Here is a 23,498-nt window from a genome sequence, read left to right as displayed (position 1 = left end):
CCCAATTTATGAGAAATAATTCAGAGAAGGATAATATGCAGCACTGAATTAAAGGCCACTGACTTTGTGCCAATTAAAATTACATTCAGTACTTTTCAACTTGATGAATTTATGGCATATTCCATTACAGAAAAGTAGAAGCATTTCTGAACCTTAGCCCTGAGACTGTCACACTGGAGGGGGAAGGCAGCTTGGGCTGAGATCCAGCTTTATTTGTGATTATTCCAGACTACATCTCTCACAGGGAGAATTCTGATCTCATTTGCAACTGCCTTTGAGCCTGGCAGTTTAGTGGGAGCACAATACTCTGGCTGGGGTGAGGAGAGGAGTCTAGCTCCCCAGACCAGACACTTGCTCAAGGCTGCACTATCAAAGCCACACGCTCAACTTCAAGGGAGGGAGGAAGGTTCACACATCACATGCTCTAGCAACTCTCCAGCGGATGAAGAAAATAGCACCTAGTGGCCCCATGGAAAGTATGCCTGTGTGGAATTCTCAGGGCAAGGGGCTGACAGGAACCCCTGGAAGAACACAGCACTAGTTATACACTATAAAACTCTAGTAAGGTGAGCTGATCTGGATCTTGAAATCTCTGATCTTTGAGCTGGAGGTCAATTAACAACTCCTCCACTCTGATGGCTGACTTAGGGATTTCCTAAGGATTGGCCCAAGTTAATTCTACTGCCATCAATGGGACGTGGCATGACAGCTGGAGCCAGGGGTTTAATTCCCAAAAACACTGCTCAGCCCAGGCAAAGAATGTTTTCCCTATGTAAGCGTTCATAAGCAGCCAAAAATAGCACAGTTAAGTTACCCCAGTGGCTCGTATTCAAGATCAACACTGTACTCTCATAACAACAACAAAAATACAAAAACCATCATCTCTCCAAGTCCACATGCAGCCACTTGAGAATCAGGTGTAGCTTTGGATGCACTGAAGCCTTGTCAGCACAGTAAGTCTCAAACAAGCACAAAATATGAGGGGGACATATAGTAGCCATACTGCCGACCTGCCCGTGTTTGCTAGAGCATGCAGGGGACACGAGGAAGGCCAGCATTGCCATTGGCTGTGGCTATGTTGGCAAGATTTTAGAGAGATGTCCAGGAAAATCAAACATCTTGAAGCAGAAGGGTTGAATTTGGGCTATCGTTTATAGAACGTGAGAGCCATTAGCCTTTTCAGTCACCTTTATACGGCTGTGAACCCACAGCGATAAACCAAGCTGATACTTCATCCTGGTATGGCATGCACATCTAAAAGCACCGTTTTAGAACACAGGAGCATTTGGCCAAAGACACATTATGTGTGTGGGGAGGGAAGAGATGACCTTTTTCATCTAGGGCTTGATTTTCAGAAGTCCTGAGGATTCAGCTCCAGTGGAAGTTCATAGATCTTCAGTTGCTTAGCACCTCAAAATTAGGGCATGTCTACACTGCAGGTTGAGGTACAACTGTAGCTCAGATACCTGCCCTAGCACTGCTAAAAACAGCAGTGTAGATGTGGCAGTACGGGCTTCACAAGCACAGCAGGGACCCCAGGTATGTACCCTTGTGGCTAGCCCGTGCTGAAGCCTGTACCACAATGCCTACCTGGCAATTTTTACCCATGATAATGCATGGAAAGCTAGTGTAAGTATGTCTATCAGAAGAGCAGCATACCTCAGTCTGCAATGTAGACATGCCCTTAGGCTGCTAACTTTAGGAGTCCATAAATTTGGATGTTTAGTGCAAGATTTCGGTATGCATGTCATTTTTTACACTATTAAGTATCCTACTAACTTGTTGCAAACTACTATAATATCCAGTTCTGAGGTGCATAGGCGTACCATAAGCTTCTTCAGTGGTTTAGACAGCTACTGAATTTGAGTCTAAGTGTATTTTTACACACACAGGCTGACCTCAAATATTGGGCGGGAGAACAAACCTCCTCAGAAGAAAAGTGCAACCAGCTTGTCTTTCTAACACTAAGTTGTCAAAGCCAATGAGGAAGAGGAAAAAACGTACTTACACAGCTTCCACCTTCAGGTCATCTTCATAATCCTAAGAGAGAGGGAGGTAAGGGTTATCTGATGCCGGACAGAACTTGTACCCCGTAAGAACAAAGAACACAAACATTGCCATTTCATCCAACAGCTGCACGTAAAACAGGAAACTGAAGATTGTTCTCATGACCCCATATTGTTATGACACGTTAACCTAATAAAGGCTTCTTGGCCACTAAATACTGTATCCTATGAATGAGATGCAACCAAGTGTCCCTCCTGCCTTACTGCTGTTAATCCCTGGACAAAGAATGTTAGCCCTCTGATTTTACTGCGTTCCCTGTCATTTTAAATATAGTTAGACTTCCAAATGTCATTTCAGTGCTTTTAAACTAGAGCAAGACTTTGCTTAAGGGAAAGAGATGTTCCCCAAGTTGTTTGGCACCACCAACAGTTAATGTATTCCAAAGATCCCTGCATGGTGGCTCGGATTATACTTTAAGAAATCATGCATTTTAAAGTCACTAAGCAAATAAAAACTGTAGATGGAGAAGTGAAAACTCATTTGACTGGCTCCCAGGGGTTTCAATTACCACAGGGCAATCCAGGGCCTAACTTTTTTCCCTTTGTACACTCCTGATTAATTTCCTTCAGACATTTTAAAAATCGAAAAACAAAAATTTAATAATACAATTACTGTCAGACGTCTCGTGTAATCCAGCAGCCTCGCAGGACAAGCATGAAACTTAAAAACTCTAGCCTCTTCCCTTCCCCCAAGCCCTTAGGAGTTACCAGTGCTCAAGACTGGCAGAAATCAGACCTCAGCAGCAGGCTTTGAGAAGTTATACTACAATGTGGAAAAGCACCTCTGATTTTTTTATTTACTTACAGTTAAAAATGAATGTGAAAGAGAGATTCAGAGAGTGTATAAAATTTTCCCTTGGCAGTAAGATACCTGGTAGAGCCAATTCCACTGGAATGGAACAGCAAACTTGATGAGAATTGGAATGACCAGTGTGACGTAAACATAACATACAATCTATGGAAGGAGGAGAGGGGACAAGAGCAAGAGTGAGAATGTTGGCATCATCTTTTTATAACCTCTTATTTCATGGAGAAATATTTCAAGCAAAGAGTTACCTGGGAAATATGTCTCATTAGGGTTATGACACTATTTAACACACAACAATTCTGTGACTTGAAATCTAAATGACTCAACCTATTACTAACATATAAAATAGAGTCCCTTACATTTCAGTGGGAACATACAAGAGTTTCCATAGAGTATCAAAATCAAGAGCATAGTCTATTACCCCTATGGGTTATGAAAAATGTTTGAAAGCAGGCAAGTGAAAACTACTTAGAGGTCAGTTCTCTTTTGGGATGTGTGCGCGCAGCTTCCGTTGACTTCAGCAGGAACTGCATGCATGTATCCCAAGGCACAATTTGGCCCCAAGCTTAATGTTTAGTATGTTTATACTATGTTGTTCTAAGCCCAACAGTTCAGTCAGCAAAGCACAGTCTGTCTCCGGAGGAAGGTTAGTAAATATTACAAATAGTCAGATCCAATTTAAAGACAGCCAGGGGGATACTGCCACTAGGGAAAGAAGGCAAGTTATTTTCAGCTGAAAAAGTGAGAGGAGAGTTTTAACAGCCTGCCAAGGTGCCAGAGCATGGCATCACCATGAACCTGAAAGTATCTGACTGTTCTCAACTTGCCTTTACCCTAAGGTACTTACACACTCTTTCCCAACCCTATTGCTAAGGACATTACAAATTAGACTGAACACCGCCCTGGTGAAAGAGACTGTAGGGAATAGTCCTGCATGGCACCGGGAAGTGGATACAGTGACCTAAGGGGTCTTTTCCATCTCTGACTTCTATGGTTATTCAGACGTCTGGTTAAGAACATTAGGAGGCTATTTCCATTCAAATAATCAGCAACAAAATTTAGGCCATGTCTACACTACAGGTGCCGCAGCTATACTGCTCTGGCGCCCATAGCGTAGATGTTTCCTACAGCTATAGAAGGGGTTTTTCCTGTCACTGAAGGTAATTCGCCTACCCAAGGGGAGGTAGCTTGATCAACCAGCATTCTTCTGGGGACCTAGTTTCATCTGCAGGGGTGGTTAGGAACAGTGCTATTCAATGTTGCTATGTCTGTCTACATTTTAAGGTGTAGACCAGCCCCTAGTGCAAATATATAAGTTGTCCTCAAGCTTCAACAACAACATTCTGTAGGTGAGTCACACCTCTTATAGCTATTGGTTCAGAACTTTGTGCAGTTTTAGGAAGACAGGTGAAAATATGAATTTTTTTTGAAAGCAAAGAATTTCAATAAACTGATTTCTTCAGGACAGGGACCATTCTTACTGTCTCTCTACAATAACTAGCACAATATGTCCTCCATTTCGTTTGGAGCCTCTAGGTGTTCTTGAAATAATCTAAATAATAATCCACCGAAGTAGGTCCAGAATGGCTTTCTGACCCATTTTTACTCACTTCAAGCCCTGCTCACAGACATACATATATATATTAGTTTCTTACTCACCATAAAGTAGCAATGTCTGAACAGCTTCAGCTTTGCTAGGATAATAGCTGATGTGGAAAGAACACAGAAGGCCATTAGGAAACATGTTAATACTAGCCACCTAAATAACAGGCCTCTCAGGGCTTGTCTACACAGGGAAATACACCAGTATAATTATGCACAGTAACATAAGCTAAACCAGAAAAAGCCACTTGTTCTGAAATAAGTATCTACACAGGGTATTCCATCAGTGTAACGACAGCAGTACATTTCCCCAGGTAGACAAGCCCTCAAGGGAGAGCTGAGCATTTTAAAAAAATGCAGACCCTGGACAGGTTAACAGTGTCAATTATAAACCAGATTTTCTGCCACATTCTCTGGAGGATCTGATTAGGCTTTTAAATGGAGCTGGCCACTACTAAACAAGAGACAATGTGTAGTGGTTTTCAGAGCAGAGTAAAGTCTGGATCTCATGGAGCAGTTCAGTGACAATAAATGGCAAGCAATGCTTGCGCTCCTGAGTGTCCTTAGCAAGCAACAGAGAAAAGGAAAAAATTGCTCAGAGGGGTGAGGAATGAGAGAGTACTGTAGTGGGGAAATACACATTTATAGCCAGAGGAAATAGCTTGGGATAAGCTGAAAGACAGGAGGAACTTTATCAGAGGGTTTACAATCCATGATCTAAACTTGTCTTCATTATTGTGGGTCCCATTATTGTTAGGCAGGTGTCCTGTAGGGTGAAATACTAAGGGCAGTGCCATTTAGTACTTGGTTTAGACCACTCTGGTCATAGGCCAACTCCCATGGGGTGAAGTTGTCTCACTAGCTGAACCCGCAAGGTCTATTACATCTTCTGAATATCTTATTGATGCAGCTTTCAAAATCAGGTTAGGCGAGCCTTGAACATAACCAATCTAAGAACTGACCCCACCTCATGCTCACTTCTTAGAGAGATGCATCTGTCCAAGGTCAGCAGAGTCAGGGAAGCAAACTGAGTATCCTTTGTATGAAATATGGACGGCTGCAGAGGGCAGCCTGCCTCCCTCCCAGCTCACACAAGTCTACAGAGTAGAATCATTCTCCAGTTCATGCAGTAGCACTCACACATTACTGTGGTTGAAAAAAGGGACAGAGAACAGGAAAAGGAGAGGGCTGACAATTAGTACGGAGCACTCCAGATTCCAGGAATTTTTGCTTGATCAAATAATTTTCCTAAAGGAGACAAGATCCTTTAAGACAAAATACAAGTGATTGATCCGTTCATTGGATAAGTTCCTAACACAGTCTCGGGTCCTTAATGGGGAACCCCACTGCCTAGACCTAAGGGGAACATGAAGCCACCACAAACATTTTTCCCCCAGAAAGGGCAGAGTGTACTTCATGGCCCAAGGGTCATGTTTTACGACATTGCAGCTGGCTATCATCTACATTCTTACTCTACTGCAAAGGCACGTCTCCCTTGGCATTCTGTACAGCAAAACAGCACAGTTTTGCAGTTTAGCATGTATTCTCTTTTCTGTTCTTTCAGCCTGTACAGAGCAATGAGTCTCTTCTTCAAATATGAGGAGCCTCTTGATTTGCCAAAAGATGCAGGTTTGTTTTCTCCACTGACCAGAAGCACATTTTTTGTTTAGAAAAAAAATCTCCATTTCTAAAGCTGTTGCTTTACACATTACCTAGACCTTATAGCATTTCAAACATTTTAATCTTCCAACAGCAGGCAGATCAGTAAATTAATATTGCCATTTTATGAACAAAAAATTGAAGCAGAGAGGTGTGCCCAATGCCACAAAAAATGTCTGGATCAGAGCTAGGATCAGAACTCAGAAACAGCATGAATCTAGAAGCCAGAAACTTTTAATGTAACACGTTTTAGTTAGATATCCCAAATCCTCCTTCCTCCCCCACCCCTCCAAATTCCCTGTCTACCCGATTGTTAGACTGCTGTCATGAGACAGCTAGCACATCTGCACCAGTTCCTGATTACTTTTGTTTCAGTCTCCCACACCTGTTATGGCTGCACTTTTCCCGCTCCTTAAGGGTAGATTGTGTTGTCTCCACTGCATTCCTATAAGCCCCAGGGGCAAGATGGTCTGCTCATGCTGGCGCATGTTAAGATTTCTCATGTGCCATGAACACATGGCAAACCTAGTCCCTCACACCTCCTCTTTTCTCCCCAACTCCAACCAGCACCACCAAAAGAAAGTCTCTATGGTACATATGAGATGAACAAATTTATCTGAGCATAAGCTTTCGTGAACTACAGCTCACTTCATCGGATGCATGCAGTAGAAAATACTGCATACATCCGATAAAGTGAGCTGTAGCTCACAAAAGCTTATGCTCAAATAAATGTGTTAGTCTCTAAGGTGCCACAAGTCCTCCTTTTCTTTTTGCAGATACAGACTAACACAGCTGCTAGTCTAAAAGCGGTCATATGTACCAGTGACTGATCACCACTGGGTCCATTCAGACAAGATGGGGTATACGAAGGAGGATTTTTACTAACTTAGGGATATGTGCTGGTACTCTGCATAGCAAGACACCACAAACCCTGTGAAGCTAGATGGATCAAAAGCACATCAGAACACTTTATCCACAGTGTCAGCTGAAGTCACTGAGCCCAGCTCTGCCAGTTCAGGATGCGTGGAATGTAAAATGGCAAAGTCTTAGAATGGTTAATCTGGGTTTCTCTGAGAAATGCTTCAGGGTTCACCATGTCAGGCAAGAGGGGTAAAAAAATTACAGTGGTGAAGCTTTTTCCTGTACCAATCAGTCATGCTCCAGCCATAATTTAAGAGTGGTATTTGTAGCAATAAGCAGCCACAGAGCACTCATGACAGATCTCTGCATTTTAGTCACAAACTGTATAAGCTAAGGCCCTGGAGCTAAACGGCTTGTTGATTGGAAAAGTTATATAGGTTCTGACTGAATGCAGCACATACTGATGTGAATCGGAATGGAGATCAGCAACAGATGGAGCAACTGTCAAACTTGGTTTGAGATTCAGGCTCTTACAGGTGGTGCAGGAATGATGCACATGGGCTCCTGGTGCTTTAGTGACCTCGAGAATGGCAAAGGGTCCCAAGCGCTATAACATACATTGGCAGTGTACACAGATATAATTTGCTTTCAAAGCAAATGAATAATGTAGGTTGCTGGTCAGGATTCCATGCAGGCTTCAAAGAAGAGGGCAAATCTGTCCAGTTTACAGAAGATGTGTTTAGTGTCTACCAAGAAAGCTACACTCGGTCAGTTCAGACAGCATCTTAAAGGTTTAGATGGCAAGAAACGCTTTTTGCAATGGATAAACTTAACTGGATTTTAAGTTTAACCAGACGTGGCATCCTTAAATCAACCTGAAGTGACATTTGTGACATCTCCTGTAAGCAACCTTTAGTATCAGAGATTCCAACCAAGTTATTTACATTGCTCTAAGTCTAGAACTCAGTGGTTTTAAGTTTCTGACAGGTAAGTTCTGCTGATACACTGTTCTCCGTGAGTATCCATTCCCCTTCACCAATAAGGTCATAAATGATGCCACCTATCATTGTCAGCAAGATGGCCACCATCAAGTGAAAATACAGGAAGAACTCCTCTTAAAAAAGGAGATTGCAACCTACAACAACACAAATTCACTTCCTCAGATGAACCAACCTACCTACCTACTGTAATCTATGTATAATATCATGAAGGTGGCTGGGGTTGGGTAAGAGTGTTGTCTAAGCTGAAGCATCCAATGTTATAAAACCCACATTTCTAAGGCCTTCCCTATTAATAGCAAAGAGTTTCCAGATTACAGTGCAAGAGAGATGAATCAAGAAACAGACATAAAGCAACCTGATGTGCAGGGCACACCAATGCTGTGTTGCAGGTGGTGTGGATTTATGATTTTTATATATAGGAAGGAGAGCTCCCCAATACATGCTCAAAACCATGTTCTCTCCCTGCACCAAAAATACACAGAACTAATGCTAGTGGCTCCCTATGATCTCTCCTTTTACCCCTGTCAAATGTACAAGTGTGTCGTGGTGCATATAAGTCTGTGCACACACTGTGACTGCCCACAAACCATTAACCATAAGAGGCAGACACATCTAGGGAGACTGGGATCTACTAGCCCGACACACACATTATGTAACATCTTCCAGAGTGCACTGTCCAGCATTATGCATCCGACAAAGTCTGTGTCTTAACAGGGAAGCAATGCAGAATCATTAGGGCAGCAATGTTGTCACAGCTGTGACAAGAAGTGTACCTTTTAATGGGAAAGGCCTCCAAGTCAAATGTGTCACCTTTGGCCATCTCCCTGGACGCAGAGCTGTGTTCTAAGTTCCCACTACACTGAGCACAGCTAAGACCATGCCAATTGGATTTAAAGTGACAGACTAGTATCAAAATCTAGTGACCAAGAACTCCACAGCCTAAGCAGATTGTAGTTGCACTCTTCTAGTCCGCATGACACTCAAGATTCACCAACACTCATCTAACTTGTTAAATAGAAAGTTTCCAGGGAGCAAATGTGAGTGTATGGATGGATGGTTCATAAAATTGTAAGCAAGCTATGAGTGGCCTTGATTTAGGAACAGCTAGCGCTTTCTGCATCTTTCCCATTAATAAACATCCAACATGTTTTTTCTTTAACAAAAAAGTACCTAACTTAACAACTGAGCTATAGAAAACCAGAGCCACAGAGCTCAAGAAAAAGCCACCTTTGTGGAAAACCATTAAGTCCTAGTCTTTGAGTCTACTGACTGCCTCCACATGGCTACAGCAATCAAGAAGTCAGCAGGCAAGATCCACATTTGAATCCCTGTTAGCAGGTCTGAGATTGGATGTTTCACAAATACAACTCACTTGGCTTCTGGAGTAGAGAGACTAATCAAGGACACTCTTTGTGCCATCTGTATGGATTCTCGGAGCAGCACTGGCTTCAAGTTCCATGGAGGATGAACACTAAGTAAAGGACACTTCTACACTTCAAACCCCAATTAGGGTCTCAACTTCTGATCCCCAGAGCATTCTAATGAACCTACCATTGAGCAAGCCTTGTGACTGTGAGAACAAGAGCAGAGATTCTAAAATTTAACAGCAAGACAACAAATGCTGACTAAGTTGTGTCTCATGGCTCTGTACAAACCCCTTGCACATCTTGCCTCTAAGTTTCCCTCTCCATCTCCTTTCCATTTTACAGCTTGCACCTGCTACATATATTCTGAGCTGCATTGATCAAAACTGACAACACAAAGCTCTCTGTCTCATTCTGAGTGCCTACTATGCTAATTTCAAATGCTGTAACAGGCTACAAGACCGAAAAAGGTCAGACTGTCCATCACAGACAAGCAAGTTGGTAGACAATAGTTTTTGCTGAATCAGTCTGACCTTTTCAGAATATTTATGTAATAGCAATAGAAGAACTTAGGGTACAAGCAGATCAACTCCAGACAACTATACAATAGGCAAGGACAAGCCATAAAGCACCTAGAATTAACAGTATAAGGCAACATGGGTGAGGTAATATCTTTTATTAGACCACTTCTGCTGGTGAGAGAGAGAGAGAGGGGCTTTTGAGCTTACACAGAGCTCTTCTTCAGGCCTGGGAATAAAGAGATATTACTTCACGCACTGGCCTCTCTAATATCCTGGGACCAACATGGCTACAACAACACTGCATACAGTAGTAAGGCAGCTAAAGAACACTACTAGAAAGCAATGCATGCTGTGTCAGTCCTGATACATTAGAGACATTTAATTCCCCGTGCCAATACCAAAGAATACACTGGAAGTTTCCTGAACTATTTTCCATTTTCAAGAATGAACACACATTTGCTCCGGAGCCACATGTGGCTCTTCAGAAGTTAATATGTGGCTCCTTGTATAGGCATCAACTCTGGGGCCAGAGCTACAGACGCCAACTTTCCAATGTGCCGGGGGTTCTCACTGCTCAACCCCAGCTCTGACACAGGCCCTACCCCCACTCCACCCCTTCCTGTCCCCTCCCCTGAGCCTGCAGTGCCCAAGCTCCTCCCCCGCCCCAGCTTCCTGCACACCACGAAACAGCTGATTGGGAGATAGGGGGAGGTGCTGGGAGAGGGGTGTACTGTGGAAGTATAACATTGTATAAGTATAACGTTGTATAAGGGGACATGCTGGATACATTATATATGAGAGGGCATACTAAAACATGTTACAAAGTATCTGAGGGAGCACACGTAGGGACAGTTAGCTTTTGAATGGAGAAGCAATTAAGATAGAGCCAGCACGTCTAAGAAGCAGGCATCAGAATGGAAGGTGTGAAAGGCAATTAGTTAAGTTAACTGGAAGCTGTTAAAGGAGATTGTTAAGTGTGGCAGGTAATTGAAGATACATGACTGGTCTCAGGGATCTCGAAGGGTGGTGACTAAAATCTTTTTCTTCTTTTGTCTGTAACTTCTCTGTAACTTGTTCTCCAAAAAACTGTATAAATTAAGAGACACAAGCCCCACTCGGGGGGCTCACTTCTAAATGTATTAGCAGAGCAGCTTTGCTAATAAAACAGAGTGGTCTGATAAATTGTGAGTCTGAGTCAAACTTTGACAATTTGGAGGTCCCACCGAGATGGCAAGCAGCTTCACTGAGGCTGTGTGATCTCTGACTGCCTTGCAGGACGATCGTGGCAGCCGGCGCCTGGACGCTTAGTCCAAGCGATCCTCCACAAGACAGAAAGGTACACAGCAGCAGCGCAGTCTACGCCATTGAACTTGTTGGTTCCCACTCTGTTCGGGTAGGGGTCTTTGGATCCAGCTTCTGGAATCAGACGTCTCAGGTAATTATTATTTTTGTGCTTTAACCGGTTTGAGGACTGTCTTGTCTTTGTGTCTATCCGTCTTCCCCGTGGTGTGTGTGTGAATCTGGGAGCCATCTCTGTCCTGAGACTGGCTGACCAAGGGGTCCCCATCCCCACGGTCTGAGTAAGTGGAATCTGCACAGCTGCAGCCGCACCACGCCTTGGGTATAAACCCTGGTGTGAAAGCAAGGGCAGTTGAGGCAGTAGCCTGTAGGCTCCTTTCTGTGTGTTGCACCGGGTACCGCTCTGCTGAGCCCGAATTTCCTTCTTGTGTGAGTGCTGTGTGAAGTCCTCCTGGATGGGTAATCAGAAGTCTAAGGTAGGACAGTTCCCTAAGGGAACTCCAGCTTATTTTATGTATTTTAGGAGGGGTCCGGACTCTTGTAGGTTTCTTGAAAAATAGTCCAAATTAGCTCTAGAGAACCCCAAATTACAGTGGCCACTGTTAGGTTCTTGGGACAAGGATCGAGTGGACGCTTTAAAAAGCAAACTCGTCCTCCCAAAAACCAAACTGGAGAGAGGAGAAGTAGACTGCTTCATGCAGTGGTGGGAAGAGGCAAATCGTAGATGGACTGAGTCAAAACTCACCTCTCTTAAAAATTCTATCAAAAAACTAACAGTTCGATTGGATGCAGTCTCTCCCCCCACTAGTCCGAGCGCTCCCCTTTGCCAAGTCCTGTGCAATGATCCGGATCAAACCCGACCCCCACCATACTCCTGCGCAAATAAGAAATCAGAAAAGGAAAAATCTTCAGTGACTACAGATAATGAAAGTGAAGAAGATTCCCTCATTGGCCTCGCAGCTCTGCAAAATATTATGAAGAAGAAATCCAAAGCAGACTGCAAAGATTCTCTTGACATCTCTTCTTGGAAAAGAGAACCTGATGGGAGGTTAATGAGAGACTCTGATCAAACTGTTGTGGCACCCTTACGAGTCCTTAAGATGGGAGAAAGTGAGTCCATATGGGATTATAAGACCTGGACTCATACGGAACTTTTATCTATAGTTAAAAGTTTTCCCAAACCACAGGAAAACTGTCAAATTTGCTGAGGAGTTTCTGTTAATCTGTGAAACCTATAAACCCTCTGAGACAGATCTCCTCCAACTGTGTAAATTGTTAGCTCCTGCCAGTTATTATGAAAAATGGTTGGCTGCCGCAGACTGGCCAGCTGAGGCACGCCACTCAACCATAAAAAGTACTGGCCCAGATTCGGCATACAGAGACCGGTGTATGGCTCTTTGGAAGCGCCTGCATCAAGCCATTCCCAAAGTGTGGTCTCCTAAAACAAACTGGACAGCAATACGTTGCTGTAAGCAAGGGCAAGGAGAAAGCCCAGGTGACTATAGGTCCCGGCTAACTGATATTTTCCTACAACATTCAGGAATACAAGAGCCCGATGTAAATGGACAGGGGGCCTTGGCACATGCATTTGTTGATGGTCTTCTCCCTGCTACAGGCAGCATGTTAAAATGAATAAGTGTGGGATGGGAGACTGAAACCATGGACAAATTGCTGGCAGTAGCAGAGCATTGCCACCGCACTTTAAAAGGAAAGGAGGAACAGTCCTCCCAAAAGTTAATGGCTCTGCAGATACAGCATTATTCAGGACTAAGCAGACCACACCGGGGGCAGGGACGGGGTTGCGGAAGGGGGCGGGGGGCTGGATTAACTGGGGTTTGTAACTACTGTAAACAGCCTGGACGCTGGAAAAAAGAGTGTCCAAGACGACCTAATAATTGTATGGGAAATCAAGTGAACCCCCCGCTGGTTCCTCCAGCTGATCCCCAACCCTATTTTTCACCCCAACAATGGCGGGATGCTGGGGAACCTCACAAAGTTTTAGCTCCCTTATTACCTCTGTCCCCACTGGAGAATGTGTCCTGACTGTAAATGATCTCTCTCTCCCTTTCCTTGTTGATACTGGAGCTTCTCTTTCTACAGTCCGCACCACTGACTTGCCTGAGGTTCCCCGATCTGGAAAATCTGTGTCTGTTGTTGGCATTACAGGGATCCCTACCTCTTTTCCCCTCTCAAAACCTTTGTCTGTTCAGGTCGGTCCCCTCTCTGAGGAGCATGCATTCCTCCTCTCTGATTCCACCCCTGCAAACCTTCTGGGACGGGACTTGCTATGCAAACTTGGCTGTTCTATTTACTGCTCCCCAGATGGTGTCTATCTGCAAATCCCTCAGTCTTCCTTATGTGATTCTGTAGCCTCCCTGCTGTCTGAAACTTCCCTCTCCACTCCTGTCCCTTGCTGTCCCTTAACTCTGTCCCTAGAGCACCTAATCTCTCAGATTCCTTCCTCCCTATGGCCATCTCACCCATCTGAAGTGGGCCGATTAAATACTGACCCAGTTCGGATTACTGTACACAATTCCAAACCTCTGCCTCGCCTGTCTCAGTATCCTTTGAATCCTGAGGCAGAGGCTGGTATTGCTCCAGTTATATCTGCATTAAAAGAACAAGGAATTATTGTCCCTTGTTCCAGCCCCTGTAACACCCCTATCCTCCCAGTTCAAAAGACTGATGGCAAATCGTGGCGATTTGTTCAAGACCTTCAAGCTATTAACCGTATTGTCATACCTTCTTTTCCAGTGGTTCATAACCCTGCTACAATACTAGCGTCTATTCCTCCAGATGCAACCCACTTTACTGTTGTAGATTTGTGCTCCGCTTTCTTCTCTGTCCCAGTTCACTCTGAATCCCAGTATCTCTTTGCCTTCTCCTACAAGGGTCAGCAATATACATGGACTACCCTTCCCCAGGGGTATACAGAGAGCCCATCCTATTTTTCTCAAGCCCTAGCCAGGGATCTCGCTGATCTGGTTTTCCCACCAGGATCCACACTGATCCAACATGTGGACGACTTACTCCTGTGCTCCCCCTCTCTGCCTCAGAAACTGATTCACTAACACTTCTCACAGCTTTAGCAAACAAGGGTCATAAGGCTTCTCGCACAAAATTGCAGCTCTGCCAAACCTCTGTCACATACCTAGGCTTCCTTCTCTCCCAGGGCTCCCGTACACTCTCTCCAGCCCAGGTACAAGCCATCCTTAGCTTTCCCCAGCCTTGCTCTCCACGCCAGGTCAGAAAATTCTTAGGCATGACAGGGTTCTGTAGGCAATGGATTCCCCAATATGCTTCTCTGGCTAAACCACTCCAAGAACTCACTCGATCCTCTGTACCTAACCCCATGCCATGGCCACTTGAAGCAAATGCTGCTTTCATCTCCCTTAAGCAGAATTTAGCCTCTGCCCCTGCCTTAGGGTTACTAACTATGACAAGCCTTTTACCCTTTTCTGTCACGAACAATCTGCTTGTGCCCTCGGGGTTCTTACTCAGGAGCACGGTGACAGAAATCGCCCGGTGGCTTATTTTTCTGCAACCTTGGACCCTGTAGCCCAGGGTTTACCCCCTTGCCTACGCACTGTAGCTGCTGCAGCGCGCCTGGTCGAGATGTCTGAGTCCCTTGTCCTCCGCTCTCCTCTCACTCTCCTGGTTCCCCATTCTGTGGAAACTCTCCTTCTGCAACGCAACACTGCTCACCTCTCCTCTGCTTGCCTCACTAGGTATGAACTTTTGCTGCTTTCAGCCTCACATATCACTATTAAGCGCTGCTCCCAGTTAAACCCTGCTACCCTCCTTCCTTTACCTAGTGATGGTGAACCCTATGACTGCCTTGCAACTGTCTCCGCTAACACTGTCCCGCGCCCCGACCTTTCAGATGTACCTCTCCCTAACTCTGACCTGGTATTATTCACTGATGGGTCCTGTTATAGAAATGACCAAGGCCACCTTCTTGCAGGGTACGCTGTGGTCTCTCTCTCTGAGACCACACAAGCTGCGCCCTTACTCTCTGTGACCTCTGCCCAGGTGGCTGAACTGATTGCTCTAACCTGTGCCTGCTTTCTAGCCAAGGGGCTCTGTGCCACTATTTTTACTGATTCTTGGTATGCCTTTGGGGTTGTGCATGACTTTGGCACCCTCTGGCAGGCTCGAGGTTTTCTTACCTCTACTGGTACCCCTATCAAGAATGGCCCCTACATTGCCGCCCTCCTGTATGCAGTTTTACTACTGTCTGCGTTGGCAATTGTTAAGTGTACTGGCCACTCAGCGGCAGACACCGAGTTGGCAAAACGTAATGCACTTGCTGATGCTGCTGCAAAACATGCCACCACTATAAAACCTTCACCAGAAGCGTTTCTTGGTCCCCTCTCTGTCTCTGTAATGCCACCATCCCTGTCTCATCTCGCTCAGCTCCAGGATTCTGCCCCAGAAACAGAGAAAGACTCCTGGAGTGCTTTGGGTTGCTCTTTGCATTCTGATTCCCTTTGGCGATCGCCCACCGGTACCTTTGTAGCCCCCCTCTCACTCTACCCGTCTCTAGCCGCCCTGCTACATGGTGTTTCACATGTCGGCAAGGAGGGGATGGTCTCTGCTATGAGTAAGGCGGGGTGGTGGGCTCCCCATGTCAGCTCCTTTGGAACCCGCCACTGTGCCGCTTGTGTACTTGTCAAAGCCACAATGTAGGCAAATCTGTAAAAGTAACACAAGGGTTCCGGGGTTTGCCTAAAGCACCTTTCCTACACTGGCAACTTGATTTTGTACAAATGCCAAAGTGTCAGAAATATGAATTCATTTTAGTTATAATATGTCTGTTTTCGGGTTGGATTGAAGCCTTTCCCTGTAGCAAAGCTGATTCATTGTCCGTTGCAAAATGTCTGTTAAACCACATTATCCCTACCAAGGGAATTCCTGCCACTTTGTCTAGTGACTGGGGAACACATTTTACTGGAAAAATTGTTCAACATCTAAACCAGGTATTACATGTCACCCACCTGTTGCACTGCCCTTACCATCCACAGAGTGCAGGGGCAGTTGAAAGGCGAAATGGTGTGCTTAAAAATAAGCTGGCAAAAATCTGTAGTTCCACAGGGTTAAACTGGCCAGCTGCTTTACCACTGGCTCTTACGGAAATTCGGTCATCCCCATCCCAGAGACACAAATTGAGTCCATTTGAAATCATCATGGGACGCCCTATGCGAACAATGGCCACTATTACCCCAGCCCCAGACCTAAACCTAACTCACAGCACGCTCCTCCAGTACTGCAAAGGGTTAATGCAAGCTGTGAGCTCCTTCCATTCGCAGGTGCGAGCAGCTTGGCAGACGGAACCCACCTCTGCGGCCTGTCACACTCTTGAGCCTGGTGTTTGGATCTACCTGCGGCACCACCTTCGGAAGCACGCCTTGGAACCCCGGCGGAAGGGTCCATACCAGGTACTGCTCACCACCCAGACAGCAGTGAAATTATCCGGCATCGCTGCATGGATCCATGCCTCACAGTGTAAGTTAGTGCCACCTCAAGGGGACCAAGCACCTCTGCAAGACCACGCAGAACCAGCTTCAACCCCAGAAGACAAAGAGGAACAGCCTGCAATACCTTACAATCTGCGCTCTCGTAAGGGTTGCCAGAAGCAAAGGGTAAGCAGGCAGCAGGACCCAACAAACAAGAAGCAGTAGTGAGCCTAGCGCCTGCTGCCTGGTGGACGTAAAACCGTGACTGCGGTTCCCTCGAAAGGGGTTGTCGGAACCAGAAAGGGTCCTGCTTCCAACATGTGTCCTTTGAGAAGCTTAATCCTCAACTACTGTGTCCTGAGGGTCTGGGGAATCCAGAGTGACAGTGACAATTCTTTCATCCAACAAAAGGTGCAGATAGCCCAGATCCTGAATATTTTTAATTGCTGGGTCTGCAGCCACATCCCGGCTCACTCACAAGCTAGTATCCCCACCATGGCAATCCCTTTGAATTCCTCTGAGCTTGCTGGAGAACCCTATCCACTTAAAAGGACGTGGAAGGAAAATGACACTTGGGGGCTGGGAAAAACATATGTTCCTAAACTTATAAGTGTGGTGAAAGGAAAGGGCCACTGGTGCTGGGTGTGTAATGGGACAGGGCTGAATCTAGGGAGGAGCAGCTGTCTCCAATACATCGTGTCCCATGGTGTATGGGACTATTCAAAGAAGGTTGGAGAACGGCGAACCGGGTATGGAAAGATAAACTTCCTCTCAACCTGGGACCAAACCAAAGATTCAATCTCTTGCTCCCCCTACAGCCTCTCTGGGAAAAACAGCACCATCTACAAATGTCATGTGAATGCTACCTCTTCTCCCAGTGAAAATCATCCTGTGCCCTTTGGGGGATACTGTTCCTCCTTCGTAAATTCTTACATGTCAAAGGGTTGCAGTCAACCCTTCCCAGCTTTAATGGGACATCATTGGGTTTGTAGGGAAAATGCTTACACTGTTACCAGCAAATTGGTCAGGTATATGTTATCCTGCTCAGCTTTTCCCACAATTCCGGGTGCTTCAATCCCTCCCACGAAATTGCCTCCGTAATTTCAGGCGAAAAAGGAGGGACTTGCCAGATGCTAAATGTTATGTGGATAACATAAGCCCCCTAACTTGGGAAGAAGCTGTTGGCATTTCTTTAGTCCCAGTAGGGGGCGTAATCCACCATGCAAAAAGGCTTTTAAGGTTACAAGCGGTGGTTGAGATCATGGCCAATGAAACAGAAGAGAGCTTAAAAGCTCTAGCCAAAGAAGCAGGAGCGGTCCGATAAGTGGCCCTCCAAAACCGTCGGGCATTAGATATAATACTGGCAGCCAAAGGAGGGACCTGTGCTCTAATTGGAACAGAATGCTGTGTATACATACCTGATAATACTAATGAGGTAATAAATCTTGCTAGCCATCTGGAGCAAATTGCATACCTTCCCCACGAAGAACCAAGTTCCTTGTGGAAATGGATAAGTAACTTATTCAATTTCTCTAGTCTGGGAAACTGGTTGTTTCAAGGAATCCTGACTATCCTATTTGGAATTCTAATAATCTTTGTGTGTTTTCAATTGATTTCTTGTTGTATCCAAAACGGCACAAGACACGCCATCCATCAGGTTACCCCTAACCAGAGTGCTAATCTAATGTTGTTAAATGTCACCAGTGAAAGTAATGAAAAAGAATGATTGATGTATGGAATCCAGTAAGTCATTGGTCATGGGCGTAGCCTTGACCAAAAGGGGGGATTGTGGAAGTATAACATTGTATTAGTATAACGTTGTATAAGGGGACATGCTTGATACATTGTATATGAGAGGGCATGCCAAAACATGTTACAAAGTATCTGCGGGAGCACACGTAGGGACAGTTAGCTTTTGAATGGAGAAGCAATTAAGATAGAGCCAGCATGTCTAAGAAGCAGGCATCAGAATGGAAGGTGTGAAGGGCAATTAGTTAAGTTAACTGGAAGCTGTTAAAGGAGATTGTTAAGGGTGGCAGGTAATTGAAGATACATGACTGGTCTCAGGGATCGCGAAGGGTGGTGACTAAAATCTTTTTCTTCTTTTGTCTGTAACTTCTCTGTAACTTGTTCTCCAAAAAACTGTATAAATTAAGAGACAAGCCCCACTCGGGGGGCTCACTTCTAAATGTATTAGCAGAGCAGCTTTGCTAATAAAACAGAGTGGTCTGATAAATTGTGAGTCTGAGTCAAACTTTGACAGTACTACTGTGATTCTTTGGCAACGCACTCTGGTAAATTCTGGCTCCTTCTTGGGTTCAGGCTGGCCACCCCCGGTCTAATCAAAGAATAACTCAGGAAAGCAGGAGTCAATAGTCACTGCAGATACAGTACATTCCTATGCCAGAAAGGAAATCAATTCAACAAGTAGATTGGAAATGAGTATTACAATTGTCTCTGGCACCAAGCAAAAGCAACAGACAGATCATAGATTAATCCCCTTAACCTCTGCTAAGGGAAAACAACAACAAAAGGAGCTTTTATCCCAAACACCTAATCTAAGAGGTGCACACTCATGAGAAAGCAAGCCCAAAGTATAGGATAAACAATTTTATCATCTCAAACATAAGGCAGTCATACAACCTACAGCCTAGATTGGTATTTGACACCTGTATTTGCAGTATTGGAGACCACAGTGAATCAATACAGCCCTACTCCCCTTATTAATGTTAACTCATATCCTCCAGTGCCGATAACAATTATGGTCTAGATGCTTTATTAGCGCCAGACTGTTTCTTCTCAAGATTTTAGATGATCGTGTACATCCATGAGTGCGGTTTGTTTTTTACAAAGACCTGCAGAGGTGTCTTAGGGTCAGATCTTGCAAAGCTCCCATCACCCACTGAATTTGTTAGGAGTAGAGGGCATTCAGCAGCTTGCAGGATCGGGCCCATCGGTTTGCAGTGTTTCTATGTATTGTGGCAACAGGAGTAGAGTCTGAATGTGGAGGGTGATCTAGTTTTTTTTCCATGGGGCAGGGGTGGGCAAGTGTGCGGGAACTTATTGCCCACTGCACAGCACAAAGGGAACAGTGCCCGGCAGCTATTAGCTGCAACATATTTCCTCTAATACTGCTGCCAACTATGGCATGCTGCAGTGCTTCAGCAACATTGCTAACGGTTCGTGACCAGACTGCACCAAGTTCCAGATCCCTCCTCATATACACAGGAGAGGGGCAGAACAAAGACTGCAGCTGTATTTTCTTCTCCTCCTGGAGAGACAGAGAGGGCTTTAAGCCCAGTCACCCTACAGTATAAACAGAGGGCCACGTATAGCTATCGAGAATTTAAATGACAGTCGCAATGTAGGAAGGGTAGGTAATCTACAAAACTGTATTGCTATCTCCTTCCTCTCCCCTCACAGTTCTAGTTGTGAAGGATGGAGACTAGAATGAGATTGCAGATAAGTGATCCACAAACCAAATAAATGATTCCACTAGACCTGTCAGGATCGCTCCCCTTAATCCTTTGGGGATTTTCCTATGCTCGTATCTTCAGATTTGTAAACGAGACATTTGCAATCTTCAATAGCTGCAGAATAAAAGACAGCCCAGTAGTTCCTATCTGGAAAGCAAGGGTTTGGAGGAGGTCGTGCAGGTGGGGGAAATGGACTAGAGGAGATGCAGTGATGCTTTTACTTAAAGAAGCGGAGGCAAGAAAGCTCTAAAATGCACTAGAGTTATTTGTCAAATGATAGGAAGAGAGAAACCAACCCTAGCCCAGATGGATGTTTGTATCCCACTGCTCTGCAGGCCAACTAGTAACCTGGGCAGAAGCCAGCCATTTTGCTTTAAGAGCGTGGAAGGAGCACATCAGACAAGGCAGAATAATGCACCCAATGGGAGACACTTTATATCTGAACCACCCCCAGCAAACAGTTCTCATTGCCCAGCCATCTAAATTGTCCTGGGACATCAATGAGCATAAGACAAAAGCCACATGGCCATTGTTATTACTTCTTCCAGAGATTCATGCAGGCTGCAATAAATTCTCATTAATTAGCTCAGTCACCTCAGCATTTAGTGGGCTTTTTAAAGAGTTATGGGCAAGTGAACCCATTGGGCTTCTAAGCACAGCGGTGACTGTGGCAAATAGAATTATTTGTCAGACAGCCTTTTACATCGTTTTCTATTCCAGTCATGACTGTTCCAGGCTCCTGGGGTTACTACCTAATCAATATATTGAGCTGTGGCTGGAAAAGGGTCAGACTTACAGCTTAGTAGTTATGTGGGCTGGCAAAATTGCCAGGATACTAAGTCAGAGTGCCTGGGCTACCAGGTTCTGAAGTTCTGAAGGCTTCTCTGTGACCAAGATTTTTAAAATATTTCCTTAAAGAAGCTAAGTCTTCTTCATCAGTGGGAAGGTTGCCAAAAGGACCAAATGCCAGGGGAAATGGCTATTGAATTTATGGTGTGAATTCCCAAATGCCCTACAAAGTAGTGGAGAGAGAAATAGGGGAAGCAGCTTCAGAGGTAATAACAGACATTAAATCCTGGCAGGCAATAGGCACTCCAACCAGGACTGTGTCTGCCTGTGCAAGATTCAATCAATTCTAATCACTGAGTATGCAGCACAGCAGCTAGGCTGCGTGATGGAAGGATCTAGAAGCTTTCACTACTTTTAATTCATGAAAGAAATGCTAATGAATTTACAGTCAATGTTTGCCATTTAAAAGCCAGTCACATTTTTCCTGTACCATGACAGATAAGCATCCTCCACAGGACAGCATCTACATGGTGATCACAAATGAAAAGGCACATGATTATCTCAGCCAACTATATACTTGTACAAAACAAGCACAAACTCATTTCACTTTGATTATAAGGCAGACCAAATTATCCTTCATCTTCTGAAAGAGTTAACCAGGGTGGGACCTATCAGCAAAATTCTGCCTCTGGCCCCACTTTCCTGTTAATTACTTAACTGGAGATTCTAATTTGGAGCCCAAGAATCCTATCAACAGCAGTATAATTACTCTGCCTTTAATTAAAAACATTTGGATCTGGCAAGTGAGGCCACATCATCCCATCACAGTGGCAGCTGCTCCTGCCACAAACTAAGACTAAGCAATATTTTTTTCTGGCACACTATTTCTTTAGCTGCTCTTTTTTATTAGCAGCAGCTGGTTGGCCATTTGGCTATCGAGGGAGAGATACACTATAGCAGGGGAGACAAAGGGGTGGCAGAGAAAGAACAAAAAGCAAAACATTTCCTTAGTAGTTCCTAATATTACCTAGAGATTTTGCAATGACAGGAATCCCTGTGTTTGCAGGATTCTTTTGCTCACTGTGACACAGTGGTTGGAGTCATACAAATAAGTACTTGGAAAAAAGATGGGTAGCAGCGTTCAGATTTTATTTGAATCTTGATTCTGTGCCCCACATTTTACTGTTGGCAACTCTTAAGCTCCTCACGTTGAGCACCCGTGATGTCAGCTGTTTCACCTTTCCGTTTTAGTCAGTGCATATGGACACTGAGCAAACTCCATAGCACCATCTTGTGAAAAATACTCAACTGCAAGCTGTGGCGGGGTCCACCAGCATTATCTCAGGCCACACAAATCCAGGGCTTTGATCATCCCATCAACTGCTTGCAGCCAGGCCCAAGTTACTGAATTGTCAGCATCTATGTATTCACATAGCTCATTAAAAGCAAACAGTGATTCTACCTTGGGCACGCTCATGCACACACACCCCACCCCGCCCCCCAGTTATTTGTATTGCAGTAGCACCTAGAGGCCACAACTAAGAATAAGCACTGCGTGCATTCAAATGCACAAAGTGACCCCGACCCAAGGATCTTACAATCTAAGCATACGTTGAGACAAAAGGTGGACGCAAACCAAACCAGATTCAGAGAGAAGGGGGAAAAGTACACTGAATTCATTTTTAAGTACGTCTTATCCTCTGGGGCAGCATGGTAGGTTGTCCCATTATAAATCGTTACTAACGATACTTGTGTTAGATAATTTACGGTAGCAGCTCTTAGATCCATTTCTAGTAGTAATTTTAACACTTCTGTGGTGCTTTTTATCCTTAAATCTCAAAGCACTGTACCCCATCTTTGCAATCATAGGCACCGGCTTCCTCTGGGCCTGCCCAACCCCTGGCTCAAGCCCTGCCTCTACCCCCAGGCCCTGCCCTCACCCTGCCTCTTCCCCATAGCGTGCCCCATCCCTGCTCCTCCCCCTTCCTCCCAGAGCCTCCTGCTCTCCGCAAAACACTGGATTGCAGTGGGTGGGAGGCACTGGGAGGGAGGGGGAGGAGCTGACTGGCGGGGCTGCCAGCAGACAGGAGGCGCGGGGGGAGGGGACGGGGGACCTCGGCTGCCAGTGGGTGCTAAGCATCAGCCCTGGAGCACCCATGGAGTCGGCACCCATGTTTGTAATATTATCCCTATTTTACAGATGAGGAAACAGACAGATTAATTCACTTGCTGAAGATCACACAGTTGCAGAGCTGAGATGAATAGCCCTATGCTTGGTCCACTAGATCACAGATGTCCCTGGCATTCAAGATTAAAGGTAATTCCAGTATCCCATGCCGGAAGCCACGAGATGGTGAGAAGGATAAAGTTCAAGGATTAAGAGATGAAAGGAAAAATTACAAGAAGGTGAATGAGTTAGAATAGTGAAGTTGTGCTGTCTACTCATCCTACCAGAAGTCTGCCTCTAGCAAAGCAGATTCAAGAATTGAGAAGAAGTGACAGGAACATCTGAAAGTATTCACTGTTCCAAAGGAATTCAGTGTTAAGCTTAAATGGGACAGATCAGCAGGCATGTTAGCTAGGGATGGACTGATTG

At 45.0% G+C, this 23,498-nt stretch overlaps 1 protein-coding gene across 1 annotated transcript in view; it reads right to left on the bottom strand.

Annotated features, from left to right (window-relative positions):
• The window catches only part of GPR107 (G protein-coupled receptor 107), a gene marked incomplete at its 5' end in the record, with an annotated part of 63,091 nt that overhangs the window by 10,896 nt on the left and 28,697 nt on the right, over positions 1–23,498 (bottom strand). Inside the window, 3 exons of the mRNA XM_077836251.1 lie at positions 2,009–2,040; positions 2,938–3,021; positions 4,534–4,580. Of these exons, the coding sequence (XP_077692377.1) occupies positions 2,009–2,040; positions 2,938–3,021; positions 4,534–4,580 (163 nt within the window). The remainder of the gene's footprint in view (positions 1–2,008; positions 2,041–2,937; positions 3,022–4,533; positions 4,581–23,498) is intronic.

This window comes from Eretmochelys imbricata, chromosome 16 (genome assembly GCF_965152235.1).
Source record: "Eretmochelys imbricata isolate rEreImb1 chromosome 16, rEreImb1.hap1, whole genome shotgun sequence".
In the NCBI taxonomy this organism is placed as follows: domain Eukaryota; kingdom Metazoa; phylum Chordata; order Testudines; family Cheloniidae; genus Eretmochelys; species Eretmochelys imbricata.
Note: the sequence above shows the minus strand (reverse complement) of the source record. Positions and strands in the feature narration are given on the sequence as shown.